We start from the raw sequence: 22,197 nt of genomic DNA, 5'->3' as shown, positions 1-22,197 counted from the left end.
AAAATGTCTTACTGAGCAATGAAGAAAGTCATGCTCTTTTTTATCGTCATGGTATGTAAAACATGTCTGAAGCAACCAGAAATAAAAGTTAAGTGCACAGTTTAAGGAGTATTTAACTGTAAAAGTATATACTTTGCTAGAATATCAGTTAGGTAATAGATGTTAAGTACATTAACACATTAGTAGCATAACCATGAATTATTTCCTGTAGCTTGCTAAACATACCAACTTTCAGCAGAGTCAATGGCTGCTGCAATGTTTTCAACTTACTACGTATTCTTCCCAATGATGTTCTTTGCATTCAGATCCTAGACAGTATTCCAAAGCTAGTATGAGCTCGTAATGTGTACAAAGGTAATGCTACAAACGATTCTAAAGCAATTAACAAAATTAAGATTAGAAAGCCCATTCATTCTAGTAATAGGTGGAACTTGTGGTCCTGAACAGATTTACAGCTATAAACGATGTTTTTATAAAGTTCAGTGGCTAGACTCACAAATTCTTATACTAAAAGTCTGTCCCATTTAGTTACAATATGGAGATCTTCAAGCAACTCATTAACCCTTTTTAAAGAGGGACTGTCATAAAGAAGAAACAAAAACATTTAATATTTAACCAATATATTTAATTTATGTAAGACAAACAATCACAACCCTACGTTGATATGAAATTGCCAGGCTTTAAGTAACTTTCTCAATGGTCCCCTTTTACAAATCTCTTCTCCTAGAATCACTGTAGTATAGCAAAGCCTGTAACATTTAAAAATCTCCCAGACTTTTACATCAGTCCCGTGTTGCAGAATTGTTACATTAACCAAACGAGTTATATAAAATTATTCCTTCTACTCTTCATGGTTGAAAACATACATTGATGCAAAGTTTCTAAATACATGAGTAAGCCCAGGATTTCAACCCCTACTTCTTTAATCTTCAGTATTAGACTACCTATAATGATACAAAAAAATTTTTGTGCTACACTACTTACGTGTCTTAAATGATTTTACACTTATGATTCGGCCATTTTTTAGGGATTCTATTGTAATATCATACTTCTTATTCTCCTCAAGCAGAATTGTAGTACTGACAGGTTTCTCTTCAACTTTAGAAATGTTTCTTACATTCTGCAAGTTAAAAGAATTTCCGGATATAGTGAAAGTAATAAAGATACAATTCATAAATGATCTATGAAGTTTTTAAAAGGGTAGCTTATATTGCAGCACGTCAAACTTAAGGCTGCAGTTAAACTGCAAAATACCCAAAGTATTTAAAACAAAACATTTTAGAAATCAAACTATTAACAAACACCTTCATATTAAAATCCTCATATTTTCTTTAAGTTCCAGAACATCCTGTGCTCAAAATAAGAACAGCGCTCTCCCACAGAGATCTGGGGGTAGTGTCTATGCCTTTCCTGGAGAAGTTAGGCTACTCCTTCAAACCACAGTACCTTGAAGAACTTGCATATTGTTAACTTTGAACATATGCCTATCTATCCTTATTCCACCAGGATACTCAAGGTTCTTTTAAGTCCCACTGGCTTCAATAGGACTCTGTAAGAGTGCACATAAACAACATGACTTACGGAATTCAGTACAATTTTTCCAAATTTTCTCATTATTTGCTATTTTACGTTATCTTTTTTAAACAAACAAACACACAATGCTATTAACTACTGGTATCTACAGCTTAAATACATTTGGAACTACTTATCGCTTAGACTGATGAAATTTACTTTTTGACTGAAAGCATCTGTGCGCTGGTATGTTACAATATAATAGTCTGGATCCTCTCCTTTGGGAAATTCAGTCCACTCCATCAAAACTACTCCAGCAGGTTTTTTCACCTGGTCACAGTCTAGACTCTCTGAACTCTGTAACAGAAACATACATGAATGCAACTTAGCAGGAAATGCAGAAAATGTACCTCTAGCTAAAGAACTAAATTCTGTCAATTTTAACTACTTTTACCTAGAACCCTTGGGTACGTGAGCATCTATGTGATGTACTTTTACAACTAGGTTCTCTGCCACAATGCGGCAGCCCAGATGGGTTTGCCTCTGCACTGCCAGTTGCTCTGCTTCCGTTGCTGTAACCACCCCCACAGGGCATTTGCCACCATCCATGAATCAGTATAGAGATAGAGCACTGTCCACTTCTCTCGTTCAACAATATCCAAAGCCAGCTGGATGGCTTTCACCTCTGCAAACTGATTCAATTCACCTTCTCCTTCAGTAGTTTCTGTGACTTGTCATATAGGACTCCACACAGCAGCCTTCCACCTCCAATGCTTTCCTACAAGACGACAGGACCCATCAGTGAACAGGGCATATTGCCTCTCATTTTCTGGTAGTTTATTACACAGTGGGGCCTCTTCAGCACGTCACCTCCTCCTCTGGTGATATTCCAAAATCTTTGCCTTCTGGCCAGTCCAAGATTCCTGGGCAACTGGGGTTTCCTATTTGAGCCCGCTGTGTGATCAGTGCAACCCACTTACTCCATGTAGCATCAGTTGCATGATGTGTACAGGGGACCCTCCCTCTGAACATCCAGCCCAGCACCGGCAGTCGGGGTGCCAGGAGGAGCTGTGCTTCAGCACCAATCACTTCCGAAGCAGCTCGAATCCCTTCATATGCTGCCAATATCTCTTTTACAGTTGGAGTATAGCAGGCCTCAGATCCTCTGTATCCCTGACTCCAAAACCCTAGGGGTCGACCTCGAGTCTCCCCTGGTGCTTTCTGCCAGAGGCTCCAGGTAGGGCCATTCTCCCCGGCTGCAGTGTAGAGCACATTTTTTACATCTTGTCCTGCCCAGACTGGCCCCAGGGCTACTGCATGAACTATCTCCTCTTTAATTTGTTCAAAGGCTTGTCGTTGCTCAGGGCCCCATTTGAAATCGTTCTTCTTCCAGGTCACTTGATAGAGAGGGCTTACAATCAGACTGTAATTTGGAATGTGCATTCTCCAAAAACCCACAATGCCTAAGAAAGCTTGTGTTTCCTTTTTGCTAGTTGGTGGAGACATGGCTGTTATTTTGTTGATCACATCCATTGGGATCTGACGACATCCATCGTGCCATGTTATTCCTAAAAACTGATTCTCTTGTGCAGGTCCCTTGACCTTACTTTGTTTCATGGCAAAACCGGCCTTCAGCAGGATTTGGACTATTTTCTTCCCTCTCAAAAACTTCTGCTGCTGTGTTGCCCCATACGACAATGTCATCAACGTGTTGCAGGTGTTCCAGTGCTTCACCCTGTTCCAGTGCAGTCTGGATCAGTCCACGGCAAATGGCAGGGCTGTGTTTCCACCCCTGGGGCAGTCAGTTCCAGGTGTACTGGACACCCCTCCAAGTGAAAGCAAACTGTGGCCTGCACTCCGCTGCCAAAGGGATTGAGAAAAACGCATTAGCAATATCAACTGTGGCATACCACTTGGCTGCCTTTGACTCCAGTTCGTATTCAAGTTCTAGCATGTCTGGCACAGCAGCACTCAGCGGCGGCGTGACTTCGTTCAGGCCACGATAGTCTACTGTTAGTCTCCACTCTCCATTAGACTTTGACACTGGCCATATGGGACTGTTAAAGGGTGAACGAGTCTTGTTGATCACTCCTTGGCTCTCCAGTAGACAAATCAGCTTATGGATGGGAATCAGGGAGTCTCGGTTGGTGCGATATTGCTGCTGGTGCACCGTTGTGGTAGCAATTGGCACCTGTTGTTCTTCGACTCTCAGCAACCCCACTGTCCTCAACTCTCTGTCCTCCAAGAGACCGGGCAGGTAGACAGCTGTGTAATTTCCTCTGCCTCCAAGGCAACTATACCAAAAGCCCACCGGTACCCTTTTGGGTCCTTGAAATACCCTCTCCTGAGGTAGTCTATGCCAAGGATGCACAGACCCTCTGGGCCAGTCACAATGGGGTGCTTTTGCCACTCGTTCCCAGTTAGGCTCACTTTGGCCTCCAATACGGTTAGCTGTTGGGATCCCCCTGCCACTCCAGAAATACAGATGGGTTCTGCCCCTTTGGCATTAGGGTACACTGTGCACTGGTGTCTACTAGAGCCTTATACTCCTGTGGGTCTGATGTGCCAGGCCACCGAATCCACACAGTCCAGTACACCCAGTTGTCCCTTTCCTCCACCTGGCTGGAGGCAGGGCCCCTCTAGTCCAGGTCATAGTGTTTGCTACTAACTTCTTGTAAATGCAAATCAAAAGTCCCCTTTATTAAGATTGGAAGCAAAATCAGCCCTTCTACTCTGTCTGGGGAACTGCCCACTGGAAACTGGAGCAACAATTTTCCTGGAAGAACCACCTTTTGTGATTGTTTTTCCTTGCAACTCACATACCCACGTCTCTAGGGTCGAGGCACATTTTCCATCCCACTTCCTCATGTCCCCTCCATGGTCACGTAGATAAAACCACAGGGTGGCCCGTGGTGTGTATTCACTATATCCTCTCTCTTGAGCAGAAGGACGCTTACTCCTAATTGCTGAGATACTGGTCTGTACAGGTGGGGAGTAGGACATACCCTCTTTGAATTGCTGGAACTCCCAGGACAGTTTCTCAGCTAACATGTCCAGCAGTTTCTCCACAGCTGACATGCAGGTCCATAGGGAGGAAGAGAGACTTTCTTTGTATTGACAGAGTTGGCCAGCCAATTTATCCACCGTTTGTCCCTCTCCGTCTTTCCAAGTCATTACTGCCAATGAGTTGGCATATGACAATGGTGCACTCTGTACAAACTTCTGCCACATGGGTTGTGTGCACTTGACTTCATCTGGATCTTTGGATAACTGCTTGTTATCCAGGTCATCATAAATCACCTCCAGCATGGCTAATTCCTTCAGGTACTGGATACCTCTCTCCATGGTGGTCCACTTGCCTGGGCGATATATAACATCTTCCTTGAAGGGATACCTTTCCTTCACACCTGACAGGAGTTGCCTCCAGAGGCTGAGGGCTTGTGCCCCTTTTCCAAACACTTTGTCAATGCCCCCTTCCCTGGAAAGGGATCCCAGCTGCTTGGCTTCCCTACCCTCTAATTCCAGGCTACTGGCTCCGTTATCCCAGCATCAGAGCAGCAGGTGACAACGTGCTCGCCTGGACAACAACTGAACTCTTTTCGCATATCTCGCAGCTCACTCACGGATGGGGATCAGGTGGTTACCATCTCATTTATGGGTTCTGCCTCTTCCTCCTCCTATTCTCGTGATGGCCCTGGTTCATCTTCATCCCTTACTAAATGAGTTGATTTTCTTGTGTATTTCTTCTTGTGTATAGGGGCGACTGATACCGGCATGGGTTGGTTCTCTGGTTCAGCCGCAGTGCTTGTCGCCGAGGTTTGAGTAGCCGCAGTGCCTGTCATCAGGGTTTGAGTAGCCACAGTGCCTGTCGCGGGGGTTGATCTCTGGATGGTATTCTTAAAAAATTGTTTAACCTTAAACAAGACCTGAACCACATTCAGGACACATAGCAATAGGACCATGCTGGCTTGAACATCCCAAGGATATTAAAAATTCTCAAGAGCTGTTGTAACTAGCCTGAAGGAGAAAGGGAAGGTGAAGGAGCAGCGGAAAGTGTCCCCCCCACCTCCCCCACAGATTGGTCCCCCAAGGAGAAAAGATAAAGAGTGTAATTATTAAGTTTCCAAAAGGTGGCTCCTGAGGTACAGAGATGACGGAAATGCCGAGTACAAATACAGAAGTAAAAATACAAAAATTAGTCTCACAACCAATAATTCTATCATATCATAAACCAGTAGTGTTACACAGTGCAGCAAAATTATATCCTTGATCCAGCTCCCAGAGGTCATAAACTGCACAACAGGGAACATATACAGCAAGTAAGGTGTTATATAGCACAACTTTGAGAGCAAGCGCGACAACTTTAAGAGTAAATTACTCAACATTGTGACCAGCGACTGTTAAACAAATATGATGAATGGTTATAACAAATTTGCCTTAACACGCTCTGGTCAGATCTGTCATTATCTGAACCCTTTGTGCCCCACGTTGGGCGCCAAAAGGACTGTTGTGGTTTAACCCGGCAGGCAGCTAAACACCACACGGCCGTTTGCTCACTCCCCTGCCCCCCAGTGAGATGGGGGAGAGATAGGGAAAAAAAGTAAAATTCGTGGGTTGAGATAAAGACAGTTTAATAGGGCAGAAAAGGTAGGAAAAATAGTAATAATAATAATGATAAAAGAATATACAAAATAAGTGATGCACAATGCAATTACTCACCACCCGCCGACCGATGCCCAGCCAGTCCCCGAGCAGCGGTCACCACCCCCCGGCCAACTCCCCCCAGTTTATGTACTGAGCATGACGTCACATGGTATGGAATGTCCCTTTGGCCACTTTGGGTCAGCTGTCCTGGCTGTGCCCCCTCCCAGCTTCTTGTGCACCTCCAGCCTTCTCAGTCGGTAAAGCATGAGCAGTTGAAATGTCCCTGACTAGTGTAAGCACTGCTTAGCAACAGCTAAAACATCGGTGTGTTATCAACATTATTCTCATCCTAAATCCAAACCACAGCACTGTACCAGCTACTAGGAAGAAAATTAACTCTATCCCAGCCAAAACCAGGACAATCTTAATGCTCAGAGTTTAGATCACACTTTCTAAAGTATAAACTTTAGAAAGTATAAAGTATATAAAGTATAAAGTATATAAAGTATAAAGTATAAAGTATATACTTTTATAAAGTATAAACTTTAGAAAGTTTATAAAGCCTTTAATCTCTATAAACCCTTTAAAAGAGGGTACATACCACCTCTTGGAAGGCCCTGAATTGACATACTAGACTAAAATTGATGGCATACACAGAAGTGTTTAAGGATATTAGATGTTTCCAGGAAAAGTAGCAGGCTTTTAATTGATGGGTGTATAGCTGGCTTGCATTCCCTGAAAACAACCTAGTCAAAACAATTGAAAGGGTAAGAAAATCTGCTTTTAAAGATAATAAAAAATATATATGTGCCAATAACTTAATTTCAAAATTTAATAATTTTCTACTGTCAGCAATATTGTATGCCATATTTACTGTACACAAATACATACTCCTAGACCTAAAAACAAGAACTAAATTTGCAAGTGTACACAGAAATTTTATCATACTTATATCTGATGAGAGGGATTTAGAATGTCCCTTTTCATTGCCAGCACCTTGCCAGTACTTTTTAGGCCCTTACCCAAATACTGCAGAAATTAAAAAAAAAATAATAATTAAATTGACCAAAGAGCTAAGGTTCAAATCTATCTTCAGGCTAGCTACATACCAGCTAGGAGACCTAAACAACAAACACGTATTGACTTCTGCTATTGGCTACTTCTCAAGATATGACTCAAGTAAGCTTCTCAGTCTGAAAAAGAGGCACTTGAGGGGAAATACAACAGAGGTCTATAAAATCTTAAGTAGCCAGAAGAAGTGAGCAGAGACTGATTTTTCATGTTCTTTTTTTTTTCTTTTTTTTTTCTTTTTCTCTTCAGGTATGAAGAAGAAGAGAACTGTGAAGGATGAAACGTAGCTACTATGCTCCAGATTCAAAGCAAACAAAAGCAGGCAGTTCTTCACAAAATAAATAGCTTATCTGACAAAGCTTAAAATAAGTACTAAAAGTTTCTATGGGCTTCAGAAAAGGCTGGACAGGTTCACAGAAGAGAATGACACTGAAGCTCACAAAATGCACTGCAACTACAGCTGTCTCAAGAAGTCCTTAAGCTGCAGATGGTGGGAAACAAACATAGTGTAGGTAATTCTCATATTATGCTGCTCTTACAGTCCTCCCCAGGATCTGCTTTTTGCCACTGCTGGAGATATGATACTGAACTTGCTGAAGTTTTTATTTCACCCCATACCACCATCCTGAAGAGTCAGGTACTCTCAAGTACTCTGTAACTGTCAGGAAACTTCCCTGACTAAGGCAGATCGCAGACTGCTGCACTATGGCTTCCACAAAAAACACTTGTTCTCAAGCTCAAAATTGGCCAGCGCAACCGGACACTATCTGGATATTCTCAAGGAATATACTGGGAGGCTGGGTACTGCAGCAACATTTCACCACCCCAAATACACAGCTCTCTTCTCCAAAGGAAGGGAGTGGTATTTGTACCAGTAATTGACAGAGCTTTGAAATCACCTTTGCTGCAAAGCATGTTAAGCTACATGTAAAATAAAGACTACACATACAAACTCTAAATATGGATAAATATGGACAACACTATTGCAAAGTGCATTAGAAAAGTAAGCAGAAAGATACATGTGGTTCCTACATATGTGGTTCTTTTAATAACAGTCAGATTAAACCCAAAGGCCTAATCCACAAATGGCAGTTTTGGCTTAGAAAGCAAAGCACCTCTTGCAGAAGTACACTTCCTAAAGGCATAGCCACAGAGTATACCCCTGGGTACCAGATAGTCTTGAATGTCCATCATCACAATGCATGTCTCCGCAGTGTTCAAAAGGTGACAATTTACACAGCAATATGAGCTAGCTTAGGACTTAAAGATGCTGGGGTCTGTTACTTCTTCTGGGCAACAACACTAAACACTAAGGATCTCAAGAGACCTCCCAACAATTTAAATAGAAGGAAGACTGGGAATTTTCAGTAGCAATAACTGAGAGCTCCCTGTGACTGCTAGAATGACAAAAAAGCAGTCCAAATCACGAAACATCAATTTTCAACATTCAATTAGAGTATCGATCCACCTTCAAAAAAGGGAATATTTTTCTTACCTTAAATAAATATTTTAATAAAAGCAGAAGAAGAATTGCTTGATCCATAGAGAAAGAAACGTTATAGTCCCAGTGTCTCTTGTGTTTGAATCACAACAGCTTCAAAACAAAATTGTGTTAAAAATTCTAAGACATAAGAAAAGAAAAACTAATACACGTATTTATACTTCACACAGATACAGCAGCAGCCAATGGCGCACCAGAGATTTGTGTCTTTGCCCTGGCCCTGCCTCTTCCCAGGCCTCTATATATATAAAGCTTCCAGAGATCAGCAAAAGGCTGTCCTGTAACTTCACTGAACTAGGGATGTGCTTGTTGTTCATTAGACAATTAAAACCCCCTCAGTGTAAAAAATGTCAGGGTTTCTTAAGTTTTACTAGTGATTACTGGACCGAACTTCATAGAAATCAGTGTAACCCCTTGCACTTTCTTCAAGAAACTCTGGCTGTCTTCCACAGTACACGTTTCTAGCAAGTTGCCCCTTTATCAGTGTTCAAAATAAGCCTTAAACCGATTTTCTGTGGAAGTACTAAGCACACCTGCAGAACCATTGATATGTCTTGCTAGGGTGTTCAGGAGTATTAAATATAGACAGTATAAGTTCATGGTAATTTCTGTTAAATTTGCTCATCAAAAGACAGGTGCACACCAGTATAGCACCAGAAACTGCATGAGCAAGTCTAAAATTGCTTATGGAAAATACAAAATCCTACCTCTGAATATAAAAGCAAAGCCTATGTATTTCCTAACTCGCACACAATCTATTTATTAGAGCACTTCTTACATTGCTAGTTAGTAACCACAGCACGCAGTTCCCGGGAGATCTTTACAGCACCAAGAAGACCTGAGCATTAACGGCAGAATGAAGAACCGCCGCCGCCTTCTCCAGACAGTTCCCCACCGCGGCAGACCCAGACCACGACGGCCGCCGCAGACATTTTAAAGCACCCCCTCCTGACGATGGCTCTCCAGCCGGGCGACGCTGGGGAAGCGCTGGGGGCAGCGCTCGGCCGCGGAGCCCAGAGCCGAGCAGGCGGCAGCGGGGCTGCCGCCAGCGCTTGCTGCCGCCCCACAGGCCCTCCCCGTGAGGGGAGACGACGCTCTCCTTCCCCGCAGGACGGGGGCGGGGGGAGGCGGCTGCCGCTGCCCAGGCACCGAGCTGCAGCCGGGCAGGCCCTCCGCTCCGGCCGTTTTCCTCTCCGCCCCCTCGTTTTCTCTGCCGCCACCCTGCACCCCCCATTTGTTCTGGCCTTTCCAGCCTTTTCCTTTACTGCGGAGGGAGGATCGAGGAGCGGGTTCCGCTGGGCTGCGGGCGGGGCCGTGCGGCGGGGCCCCGGCTGCCGGCTCTCGGATACCGTCACGCCCGTCGCGGGCGCTCAAACACGAAGCTTCTCCCTTATTTCCCGCTCCCTGAGGAGAAGCAGCTCCGCTCCCCGGGGCTCGCCAGGACGGCCCCGAGGCAGACGTCTCCGCCGGCAGCGGGACGGGCCGGCCTGAGGGGAAGCGGCGGCGGCGCAGCGCGGCCTGTCGCCCTCCCGCCGCCCGCGGTGAGGCCGCGCCGCGGAGCCACCGAGAGCCCCGCACCGCAAAGACTTCGTTAAAATTAAAAATCGGTGGAATGCTAAGATAGACGCATATGTATATAGGAAGTCACAGTCGAACTACTGCGAAATTATCAGGCTGAAAGGAAACGCTAGAAGGCAAATGGAGTGTTAAGGGGCTGGGGGCGGCAGGCTGAGTGTTTGTGTGAAGAGCTGTTGTGCTTTGTAACGCAGCAACCCCATCTGACCGGCTCCCGTACCGGCTCTCGGTGTTCTGTTATCCAGCTGGAATATGGGCCCATCTTAAATTCACTACAAGCAGATGTTCCTCAGCTCTTTTTACATGTAATAGCTATGTCTTTGGGGCTTTCTAAATAAATGTGTGCAAAATATGAAAGTTGCTCCCAGGAGTACTGGCTTTAATTTGCTTTAAGAAAATGCTTTCCAGTTGGGCATTATAGAGTTTCAGAGTACATCTGTGGGAAGCATTAGTAACAAACACAATCAAAGCAACTAGCATGAAGTACTGCATTGTATCGTTTTGACTAGCTAGACTCTTTTAACAGCCATTTATTGCATTCAAAATTCAACCCTTTTACATGAAAAGGGTTAAATTGGACCGCTTAGGAATAAAGCTGGTCTCAGAAATGAAGCTGGTCTCGGAACCCACACAACTGCTCCCCAGTGTGACACCAGTTTCCTGCTGCTGGAGTCACTGTAAGGATCCTCATCTACCTCTTCGGGGCAGAATTTCTCCTTGGGGCAGAGTTTCTGATTCTCCTTATCAAGCTGTTGGCCTCTGTACAGAGGTCGCACACAAAGTTACCAGTGCAAGCATCTATAAACAAAGAATAGACAAGAATATGTAACAGTAGGGCCACTGATTCATTTCCCAAAGGCTACTGAACAAGAACTCGGCTCAGACAAAAACTTTGGGTGACATCCGCCTTTGGCCAGATTTGAAGCAGCGCATTCAGAGGTAAACTTATCTCAATATAATTCCCAGTGGCCTAACCTTCCCCAAATTAACCTTTTTAATAGAAAATTAGTTCTTTGCTGTGCTCTTTGAAATTAAATCAGTTTAATAAGCTGATAAAAAATGTTTACCAGTTACTTCCAAAGTAATTATAAATAAAAATTAGTGCCACTGTATGTCTGTACCATAAAAATGAGCAACGCTCATTATTTACTGTGTATTTTCTTAGGTGCTATCATCACATACAATATAATTTCCATCTTGAGATAGTGTCTTGTTCTTCGATGGGTTGTTCCTTATTTTTCCTAAAACCTGTATGCAGCTGAACCTTGAATCGTGAAATAAGGAATACAATTTTTAACTAGAGCTTTATTTAGAAATTCTAGTAAACAAGGCAGGCTTAATCTCACCAGAAAAATACCATTTCAGACCTTTTATGTTACCCAGGCTCAAAGACAGATGTAGTAAATCAAAAGCTGCTGCAATGAAACCCCTGATCTCAAAACACTCAGTCTCTCTGAGAAACACACACACGTACAGAGCGTGCGTGGGTGTATCACCTGAATGCTATTTTAGCTATAAATGCCACAAGTTAGCTGATGCCTATTCAGCTGTTTTACAAAGCAGACATACTCTTTTTTTTTTTTCCCCCAGAGCACTTCGTAATCACCAAGCACAAAGGGAGGCTTTATTAATGGGGCGATTTTCAAGACAACAGCAGGAGCTCTCTCTTTTTTAACCTCATTAAATTAAGTGTGCGTGGCACATTCCACCTTAATCAAAAGAACACTCCCCAAAACATAACCACTTTCCTTTTATTCAGCATTTCTAGTGATTAAGTTTTAACATGATTAACTACTGGTTTTCTCCAGAATGCAACATCAGTACAGAAGCAGCTCTTTAAGTTCCACCCATTCTTCATACAAAAACTACTTGTGAAAGTAGAAACTACATGTATAAGACATTTTTTTCAGACTATCTCCTTCGAGTGAGATTCTCAAATCTCTGATCTTGGGCAATCTTTTACCACTGATTTCTATAGGCATATGACCACCCCATTGGTCTATACATGGAATTGTTTTTCAAAATAGGCAAAAAAAGGCAGTTCTAAAATGGTCAGTATGTGGCTGCCAAGAACTAGTCAATGAATCATATTTGCAGTTGCGAGAGTTCATTGTTCTTCAGCTCTGAATCTGGCCTTTTCCCCTAAACTGTGGCAACTTGTAATGATAATGGATAGATGATTTTTCACGTTTCCTTGTTCTATAGGCAGCTTGCACATTCCACTTGGTATTTAAAGAATGGTTAGAAAAACAGAAAATTTAGTGTACAATGTTACATATAGACCCTCTACATCATAACCTTTCCTCGGTAAAAGCCTTTTTTTCTTTTGCATTAATGTTAAGTGCTGACATCTATCCCTCAAAAGATTACTTACGTTCACCTCATGAATGTTTTTTAAAAATATATTCCCCAGAATGGTGGGGAGTGTGAAATCCAACCTAATATAGAGAATACAGTACCAATGTCCCACTGTAACTATAAAAACTTTCTGTTGGTGTTCTGGCCTTCACGCTGCTCCTCTACGATCACAATATTGCTATGGTTATGCGTTACAACTCATTTATGTTTTGTCCCCTGTACTAGAACACGCATCTGTGGGATTTTTCCATAGGACATACACCTGTTGGACTCGATGATCTTAAAGGTCTTTTCCAACCTAAATGATTCTATGATTCTATACATCATTACACCAGCAGCATAACATCAAGGTAACCTCTGGAAAAGGATTTGATGGGACAGAACTTGAAAAAATTAGTTCAAGTCAACGTTTCCCACTGCCACAGTATTCCTGATTGGTACCTACACATTTATTTGGCAGTGAGTTTTTACACAAAGTTGAACATCTGTAGTATTTGGAAATTGGATTTGTCCTTTAAATTCTTATGAAAGGAAAGATGGAAGAAAAAGAGGTGGAAAGAGCTATACAGAACCAATGCATAATCAAAAAAAAAAATTATCCAGGCTCTGTAAGCTGAGATTATCAGCAGTGCAGAAGGTCAAGAGAAAAAAATTGAATTTGTGTCAGGGAAAACGGAGTGCAAAAGAAAGGGGAAAGAAGCCACATCTGAAGAAGGATTTTGTGACTGCTTAAGTACTGTGAACAGCACAGTGACTATTTGTCATGCTGGAGTGTGTTCTTGTAAACGCCTCCAACTTTTAGTATCTTATGTGGCTTGTAACTGTGTTCAAACACCATACTTCAGGCCTGATCCTGCTCTCAAAAGAAACTAGTAACAAAGACCTCAGTGCAAATAGCTTTTTCACCAGTACACAGGCGCATGTATTTGGGAGGATGTCTGCCTGCAGTGTGGAAAAGTAATAAATCATGCAAATGTGTTAAGTTTTACTTTTGATTTTTAGTATACAGATTTGGCTAGCTAAAAATGAGAATATTAGCTGCCTGTATAGCTATACTCTAGGTCTTAGATTTTATTAATGAAAACGCACAGTAAGTGGTTTAAACCCATTAAAAGCTGTGCTTCAAATTCTAATTGCATATTGGGGCGAGAATCGGTCTTAACAAATGACCTGGTAATAAGGCAATGAAATTATAAAAGTCAAATATTATAAATAATATGGCCAAAGCCTTACTATTTTATAGAGGCATATTCAGTTACAATCTGATTCTAAGTATAGAGATATATTTACATTAATCCCTAAAAATATCTGCATAGTTTTATGGGTAAGCCTTTATATTGTGGAATTCCTTTTGCAAGCCCAAGCAGGAGAACAGAGCAGCAGAAATGTAGGAATGAAGGACAGGTGCAACCAGCTACGAACGGGGGAAGTGACAGGGCACGGCAGGACTGCAGCGAAGGCGCGCACTCGGCCGGGCACACAGCTTCTCCCCACTTCCTCACATTTTCCGGTGGCAGCGTGGGAGTTTGAGAGAGGCCTGCATTCCCAGCCTTTCTTCTAGGGGAGTAGAAATTATTGGACTCTTAGGTTTGGAGGGGTTAGAAGGGAGGGAACTCTGTGGGTATTAAAGTTCTTTTAGTCAATAACAAACAAACTAATTAATTTTGGTATTTAACTAGGTTAGGTTTGAGTTGGATCAGCTTTCCAAACCAGCTCACAAGACGCCTCCGCAAACAGGGCTACACACAATTTGAGGCTGGGGGTTGAGACAGGAATGCAGAGTTGAAGAGAGATGAGGAAACCGAGACAGAACCACGAGCTGCACCTACATTTACATTTAAGCTACAGACCGAGAAAATACGTGTGGCAGAACAGTCCTGCCACACTGCAGGCTCATTCAAACCTTCCATCCATTGCAAGGCCTGCGAGGGCTAGTTCCCACTATATAAAACATACCACATGATGCCAGCGTCACCTTCGTGGAGCTAATGGGGTGGGGTGGCTGTCCAGAAAATGGTTCACAAGTTTTAATAGATGTTCACTTTCTGACCAGGCCAAAACAGTCTGAATTTGAAATTTAATTGTAAAATGGAAGGCAGTCTTAGACCATATCCAGCTCCACTGAAGATGTAAGATCTTGCTGTAGGCTTCAGGGAGGATCCTAACACAGTTCCTATTGATTGTTGCACTTAAAAAAACAAATTGGGTCAGCGGGAAAAAGATCTTTTAATACCATTTTTGCTATTACAGGTTATCATGGAGTTAATTTTAACCATAACTGCTTTTAATTTCCAGGATCATCTAAGATTTTGCATTATCGTTCATCTTTAGTGGCACAGGTAAATTAATTTCATCAACACTGATTTATTAGCATTCTGCAAAACAATGTTTATTAATTTCTCTGTAATTACAAATACAGTTCTAAATCTTACAAAAGCACATTGCTTATAAAAAGCACAGCTGTTCAATCAAAACACATCAAGCGTTCAGTCATTATACGGAAAAATGCTATCTTGTAGGAGCTTCCTTAAGTAATTTATCAAATGCTAAATTGATTAAGAAGTTTTGGGCCAAACTCTCTTGATGCAAATACAGGATTCCTTTCTCTGTGTTAATAAATCAAAAGGCCCTAAGGATGTATTTTTCTTTTAAAAGTTGTCCTTTTAATTTGCTGTGTGAGTACACAAACTTTACGGCTACGACTATGATTTAATTTCCATTTCTGGCCTGCATGAAAAGTTTCTGTACACAAATTCCGACAGCAATATCAGAGAATATTTTGGTTCTAGGCCCTAGTATATAATAACTTGAAATATCTGCCATACAAATCATAAAAACGTGCAAACGAAGGATATGCTTTCTCGGAACAGCACGTTATTTTGATCAGTAAGTGATCACTATTTCTTTATAATGATTAACTATTTTACTGATAATACAATGGATTGTTCTTGAATTTTTAAACGAAGTTACTATTTTTAAGGAGATGGATGAGTACATGACAGTCTTATTATTACTGTATATGCTATTTTTCTTTATAAGCCATCAAACTGAATACAGCAAAAGTTTAAAGATTTGTCACACAAAGTAGCAAAATAGCCTTGGATTTTAAGTTTTTTAAATTTTATATTGCTTATTTTTCATTGTATAAACCAATGTGATAATGCAACCTTTTTGTAATTAAATGATGACAGCTTGAAATAAAAACTGTTTGTCAAAAAGTTTTCAGACTTTTAGACAAGATTTTTAATTCTGAAACAATTTCCATGATAAGGAAAATACTGGCCACACTGAGGTCAATGGCAAAACTCCCACTGTCATCATTTAAACCAGTTTCATTCAGTGAGTTTATAAAGCAAAGTAATCTTCTAAAAACAAGCCTAAGATTGTATCCTTAGTTTTTAAGATAAGATTATGTAGTATGTTTAGTAAAAGGGAGAGCATATTCAGCTTAAGGTGCTGAATCATGGACATTCACAGCCTGATTGAACATGAATAGCTCACCTAAGCCCTTCGAAACATATATTTAACCTGTTTGGGTTTTTTCCTGGACTCAAAAATTTTGAATCCTAAATTCAGTCAATAGTCCAAATCTCAATATTTAAAAAAAAACAATTTTTATGTATTTTATAAAACTATACTAAACACGAATCTTCAAACTGGAAAACAAAGGAAGAAACCCATTATGAATAGTTAAAATGTGCAGTATCCTGTTTTTTTAATAAATATATATACACACATAGAATCTTATTCTACAGCTAGTAGACAGCCAATTTCTTATTTGTGAAAACAGAAATGCATATAATATAGAATCCTTCATATCAGAAACAGCTTTTAGATACCTTTAATAAAGGCACAAAAGCTTGAACTCTTCAGCCTCTGCCTAGTCATGCTTCATATTTATAATATATATCAAAATTAAACAAATGTCAAATGTTTAAAGACATTATTATAATTCTACTATATGCTCTGGAGATTTACTACAGGTACTTACAGACCACAGTCATCGTGTTTCTCAGCGACTTACAGCGTGAGCAGAGTCCGGTCATTGACAACAGCTTAATGGACAAAAGATAGACCTTCCAGCAAGATAAAAAATGTTTCAGTTGAACCCACTATTTTTTTAATAAATTAATTCAGTCATTCTCAAAACCCTAATATTCTTCTTTCCCATTTAAACATGGGACCAGTGATGATTCTTAACTGGAAGTTTCTAAGTAAAAGGAAAAGAACCATTGAGAAATTCTGAACTTTGATAGGTAGCCACAATCCAAAATTTTAAAACACTGGAAACACAGACCTTAACCAGCTTTCAACAGCTCATCAGAAAGCCACTGAGTAGAAATAAATGATGGCTAAATTACACCTTGTTCTAAAGGATTTATATTTTTCTTTCTATACCTGCCAATATTTAAAAAGAAAATTTGAAGAATAACGTACAACATCATCTTTACTAAATTTGTGAGAAGTTACATTATAAAGCATAATTGAGGACATTCCCCCCCCCCCCCCCCCCCCGCCCCTGCAGAGTACTATAGCCATCCAAGGTCAAAAAATAGAGTCCGGTGAAAGGAAACTCATTTCAATTCTTCAGATGAAATCCTAACCACGGTAATGTTCAGTTCCATTGGCATGAGCAGTCTATAGGCTCTTGAATGACGTACATAATTTCACTGCCATTTCCTGAGCAGTATAGTGGCACAGTCAGATTACGTGTTCCATTTTCTCGACAACATTTACAGAATCTTAAATGGCTGTCAATATTGACATTGAAAATTGTTGCAGATGGGCATTTTCCGTCACAAGAAGCCACGTTTATCTACGAGTAAAAGAACTGAAGTTAGACATCTCAGAATTTGTTATAAAGATATTACATTTCAAACTTCTTTGTGATTGAAATCCATTTTTACATTTGAAAAGGACTCGTCTTAAAAATTATTTTATCTTCTAAAATTCATTCATTCTAAGTGTAGACACATTTTTGATAATTTTTTTAATTAAACTTTTTTTTGGTTGTTTAATCATGTATTCTGTCTTAACCTTGAGCAAAATGTTGTGCTGTGGATACCAAAATCAAATCCCTAGTTTACAAATCAATAACTTCAAAACAGCATAGATAAATCCATGTTCTTTTCATGTTCACTGCTGAAAAGTTAAATTCTTCTAAGCAAAATGAAGGAAAGTCTGTCCTTCTCCTTGAAGGTTCAAGAGGAAAAGCATATCAGTGCAAAAGCTTTTCCCTTTCTTATTCATACTGCTTGTGACTAAGGGCACACCAATATTAGCTGTGTTACCACTGTAACAAATATATCCAAAAAGTAGATGCAGTAACAAACCAGCAAGGGCAGAGACTGGCTATAAAATTATTTGGGCTCCAGACTTCAGCAGAGCAAAGCTTTCTCTCACTATTACGTTATGTGAAGAGTCGTCTTAGCCGATAACTCTGACAGAAAATAAATTGATAATTTTTAATTAAAACTTAAGCAGAGTTGATATGCTGGGAAATCGAGAACAGCCATACTAGATCTAGTTCTTTTTGTGATAGTTTTAAATCTGATTTCTTATGCACGTGAGGCGTATGAAAGCTGCTTTGATCCACTCCCTTCCAAACAGCCTGTGAACAAATGGGCCATATCCAAACAAGTTAGACCAAAAGGTTACTCTGACAGCTTTCCTGAAATTTGACGGGGAAAAAAAAATGGCCTTCTCCTAAACACTAATAATCTCCGTTATTAATTAAATGTAATCCAGCTCAGCCCTATCCAAAGTTTGACAGCATTAATGTGGCCAAAGAACACATATGTAGTTCCAAACCAGCCATAGCAGATACCACCATTTGATGGGCCAAAATCACGTGATTGAAATAGAGTGCCAGGGGTTTTGCAGTGGGGGAGCTGGCGAGGAAAGGAAGTGGAGCTAAGGATATGAATAGAGAATTTGAGGACATGAGAATCTGGAGGTACTTCTGGGTGAAGGGTGAGGGAATCTGCACTGTGGGAAGGGTGGGCAGCCATCAAGGAAATGGGGAACAAGAAGATACTGGGGAAAGGGGGTTGTAATACGGATGGAGGTGGGATGGGGTAGGTCTTTTTGGAAGGTGCGTAGAGGGGGAAGGAAAGATAAAGAATCTATGATAGAAAGTCATAAAAAAGGCGGCTTCATTTGTTGTGCCATTCATGGAATGACCTGGCCAACATTCTCGTTGCTCCTCTCTGAACCCTCTCTAGTTCTGCAGCAATGTAGAGGGACCATAAGTGCACAGAGCACCCTCAATAGTACTGCACCATTGGCTCGTAAGGGATACTAGAATGAGTTTGTTTCCACTCCCTATCCTATTCCCTAAATGTCATAACTCTTAGTTAGCCTTTCTGTCTGCAGGGGAGCATTTAACAGAGGTTTTCACAGAAGTGGATGCAAGGGCAAGGTCTCCTTCAGCTTGCTTAAAAACCTATGAGGTTTGACTAAATCTTTCTTTTTAATATTCTTTGCTTTAGTCGATACCATGTCTTTATTTTGTCATATTGCTGTCCCTCAATCTAGGTTGTTGAAGTAACTGTGAAGCTCTCCACAGTCTTTCCTCTTAACTATGGCAAATAACAGATTTCATCTACATATTTATACTCCCTCATTACCAGCCCTTCTTCTATAAATAAATACACCACACACTCTTACTCTACTATTAAACTTTGGGCATCTCACTGTTGACCTTCTATCAGGATGGAAATTAACGTTCTCAGCTTTCAATCTGTGATGATATTTTGCCTCTTTCCTTATGACTGTTTAGGTTCTTCAACAGAATCTTATCAGAGGCCTTTTGGAAGTCTCGAGATGCTGTGTCGATTGCTTCTCCTTTAAGTGCTACATGAGAAGCACATTTGCTGCTCGGAGATGTCCTGGGTTTTGTAGATGGGGCTACACCAAAGCTGAGAAGTAAGATGTCTTAAGCAGACCCATAAATAAATGGGATCATGAATTTATGATATGGAGACACATGCTACGTGGAAGAGAAAGGCACCCAGAGAGTAAAGGTCTTCAAAGAGGAATGCATCACATCCTAAGCAGAAGCATTTCTACTCCTCTTTTAGAGTGGGATGTTATTTCATGGTGAAGAGTTCAATGCCTTTGTTAGTTACGAGCAATTATGCTGTGTACTTTTCATTTGAAGCCAGATGGTTTTCCAGGTAGGAGGGCTCAGTCTTTCAGCCATAGGAACAGCTAATTTTACTCCATTTACAAGTAGGATAACATTCCTAGGGTCAAAGGTCTGCTTTTGAGAAGATAGCAGCATTTTTTGTTGCTTGTTGATAGCTATAACCCACTTCTTAATACTTGATTTGGTGTGTCATAGGCCGAGCATCAAACACAGGTCTTTTATGCTTACCGGGCTTTGACTTATACAGTCATTTTTTCTTATGGTTGTCCTGATCGTCATTTTCTGGCAAATCCTTTCTTCCTTTTTGCCTGATAAAATACAGAAAATGCATACTGAATCAATACACTTTTTGTACTGTGTTTGCTACTAAAAAAGTGAAACTATTAAAATAATTGTAATAATTATACTTTGCTTTCATTAATGTACATGCTGAAATTATTACTTCCATAATTAAATAATTTTTTAGAAAAAAACCCTCATATATTAATAAATACTTCCTGTGCAGAATTATCGTTTTTATAGCTGGCACATATGAGGCATCAGGTGGCCCATTAAGCTATACAGATTTTATAAATATTAAAATATTAATATGATTTTAAATTGCGCATATGGCAAGGCAAATACAAGCAATTAGAAAAAATATGTCTCAAGTAATTTTGAATAGTATTGGAATTAATTCTGTTTTAATAGGAATATTGAATGTAAATAAGATTTTGATTCTGCATTTTAGAAGATTTTCAGAACTTAACATTTGAAAAGGTAAATCTGTGAATGTGATTACAACCTTGATGCTATTTTGAATGTTTACAATTCAAATAGAATATAATTTCAATATATTTTTGAGAAAGATGTCCTTCAAGGAAGCTTTGAGAGACATGCATGTATTTGCTAAATGTAGTGCAGTTTTTACCGCCAGAACTGAAGCACGTAGCGCTGAGTTGGCATATGGATCTAGGATTAGGGAAATACTGCATTTTTAAGTACATTCTGGGAGATATTGATAGGAGGTTTTTTTCTTTTATTTGAAAAATAAAGCTGTACAGTGCAAAGCCATTTTTAACATAAAAATCATAATATAATACTGAAACAATTAAATGTACAATCTTTCATGCTGCACTCCATATCAGACTGTTATTACTATCTGTGTAACAGCAGTTATTTAGATCTCGTATTTCACTACCCATCAAAATCGTCTATTACTTTTACTACACAACCATTCTGGACATCCAGCATATAAAATAATAAGCATTATCCAGCAGAGTTTCTCCACCTTCAGCACATGCCTTCACGGTTGGGTGTACACAAAAAGAACACCTTTTCTGTTCCCCAGAAGCTTGTAAGCACTTTTATAAGATAAATGAGCTCTGAGTAACCAAGATATTCCACAACCACAGCTCCAGCGGGTATTTAAAAATTAGGCTGGCTGCAGAGTACAGCTAGATTTTAATCTATGCGTTGCAGGATCAAACAAGATTCTGTTACTGAACTAGCAGATCACTGTACGATCGAAGCTGTTAGCCTACAGCATCTTGGTTTTCCTTCCTCAGCAACACTTAAGAAAAAGAAGTCCTGTGATATTTCCATCAGAAAGCGCTTGCCAGCATGAATATGTGTAGACAACGCAATCTTTGTACTTCTACAAGTCATATAGAGAGATAGATGACGTTTCAGCGCATAAGGTGCTGAGGTCTAATGAAAACTCTGCTGCTATACTTTTCTCTCTCCCACCTTCAACGGTCAAGAAGATCTGCATTCAGTACCAGGGGTGCTTTTTTTACTCACTCCTTATTTGAGTAAGGAGTTTCTGTGACTTACCTATCCTTAAAACCAAAGAATTATGATCATAATGCAACAGTTCTGTAACATTCTGTAATTTCTGGTGTAAAGAGTATTTATTAATGCGTGGTTGAATTGTATGTTTTTTCCCCCCCGACATTTTCATAATTTTGTAAAACATGTTATTTGTGACAAAGAAGAAATACAGCATGGATCCATATCTGCAGAGGTGAGACCGGACAGTAATGCACACTCTTGCTCTATTTTAAGGCAAAAACAGTTCAGTCATTAAATTCAGAGACCTGGGATCAGATTTAGAATCTCTTGGTAACAGCATTCAGGATGATGATGTCATTTAAAGTAACATTTCTTATTACAACTACCTTGTACAGTAAGTTCATGTATTAAAATCAATGTCAGAAATGAACAGGAGGAAGAACCATCAGCAGCATATACCATAAATGGATGAACCTAATTCTGACAGGTGCTGAGCAGTGGACCCTAACCAGGCTTTAGAAAACCACTGATCTGGGAGGCCAACAGGGGATCAGCATCTCTCAGTATCAGGCCCAATACCATTAACTGCGTGGTAATATTTAATGGTGATGAC

General features: G+C 40.4%; 2 protein-coding genes across 4 annotated transcripts in view; both read right to left on the bottom strand.

The window, feature by feature from the left end:
• Positions 1-8,787, bottom strand: part of PTPRQ (protein tyrosine phosphatase receptor type Q) — a 148,854-nt gene extending 140,067 nt beyond the window's left edge. For all 3 annotated transcript variants that reach the window (XM_076333599.1, XM_076333610.1, XM_076333619.1), the window contains exons 1-3: positions 8,723-8,787; positions 1,732-1,869; positions 985-1,120 (exon numbers count right to left, since the gene is read on the bottom strand). In XM_076333599.1, coding sequence (XP_076189714.1) covers positions 985-1,120; positions 1,732-1,869; positions 8,723-8,770 — 322 coding nt within the window. In that variant the 5' untranslated portion in view covers positions 8,771-8,787. The remainder of the gene's footprint in view (positions 1-984; positions 1,121-1,731; positions 1,870-8,722) is intronic.
• An 8,486-nt stretch (positions 8,788-17,273) lies between these two features.
• The window catches only part of OTOGL (otogelin like), a 97,190-nt gene continuing 92,266 nt past the window's right edge, over positions 17,274-22,197 (bottom strand). Inside the window, exons 56-57 of the mRNA XM_076328578.1 lie at positions 20,040-20,119; positions 17,274-17,477 (exon numbers count right to left, since the gene is read on the bottom strand). Of these exons, the coding sequence (XP_076184693.1) occupies positions 17,277-17,477; positions 20,040-20,119 (281 nt within the window). The 3' untranslated portion in view covers positions 17,274-17,276. The remainder of the gene's footprint in view (positions 17,478-20,039; positions 20,120-22,197) is intronic.

The sequence above is a fragment of the Aptenodytes patagonicus genome, chromosome 1 (genome assembly GCF_965638725.1).
Source record: "Aptenodytes patagonicus chromosome 1, bAptPat1.pri.cur, whole genome shotgun sequence".
NCBI lineage: Eukaryota > Metazoa > Chordata > Aves > Sphenisciformes > Spheniscidae > Aptenodytes > Aptenodytes patagonicus.
This window is presented reverse-complemented; position numbering and strand designations above follow the sequence as displayed.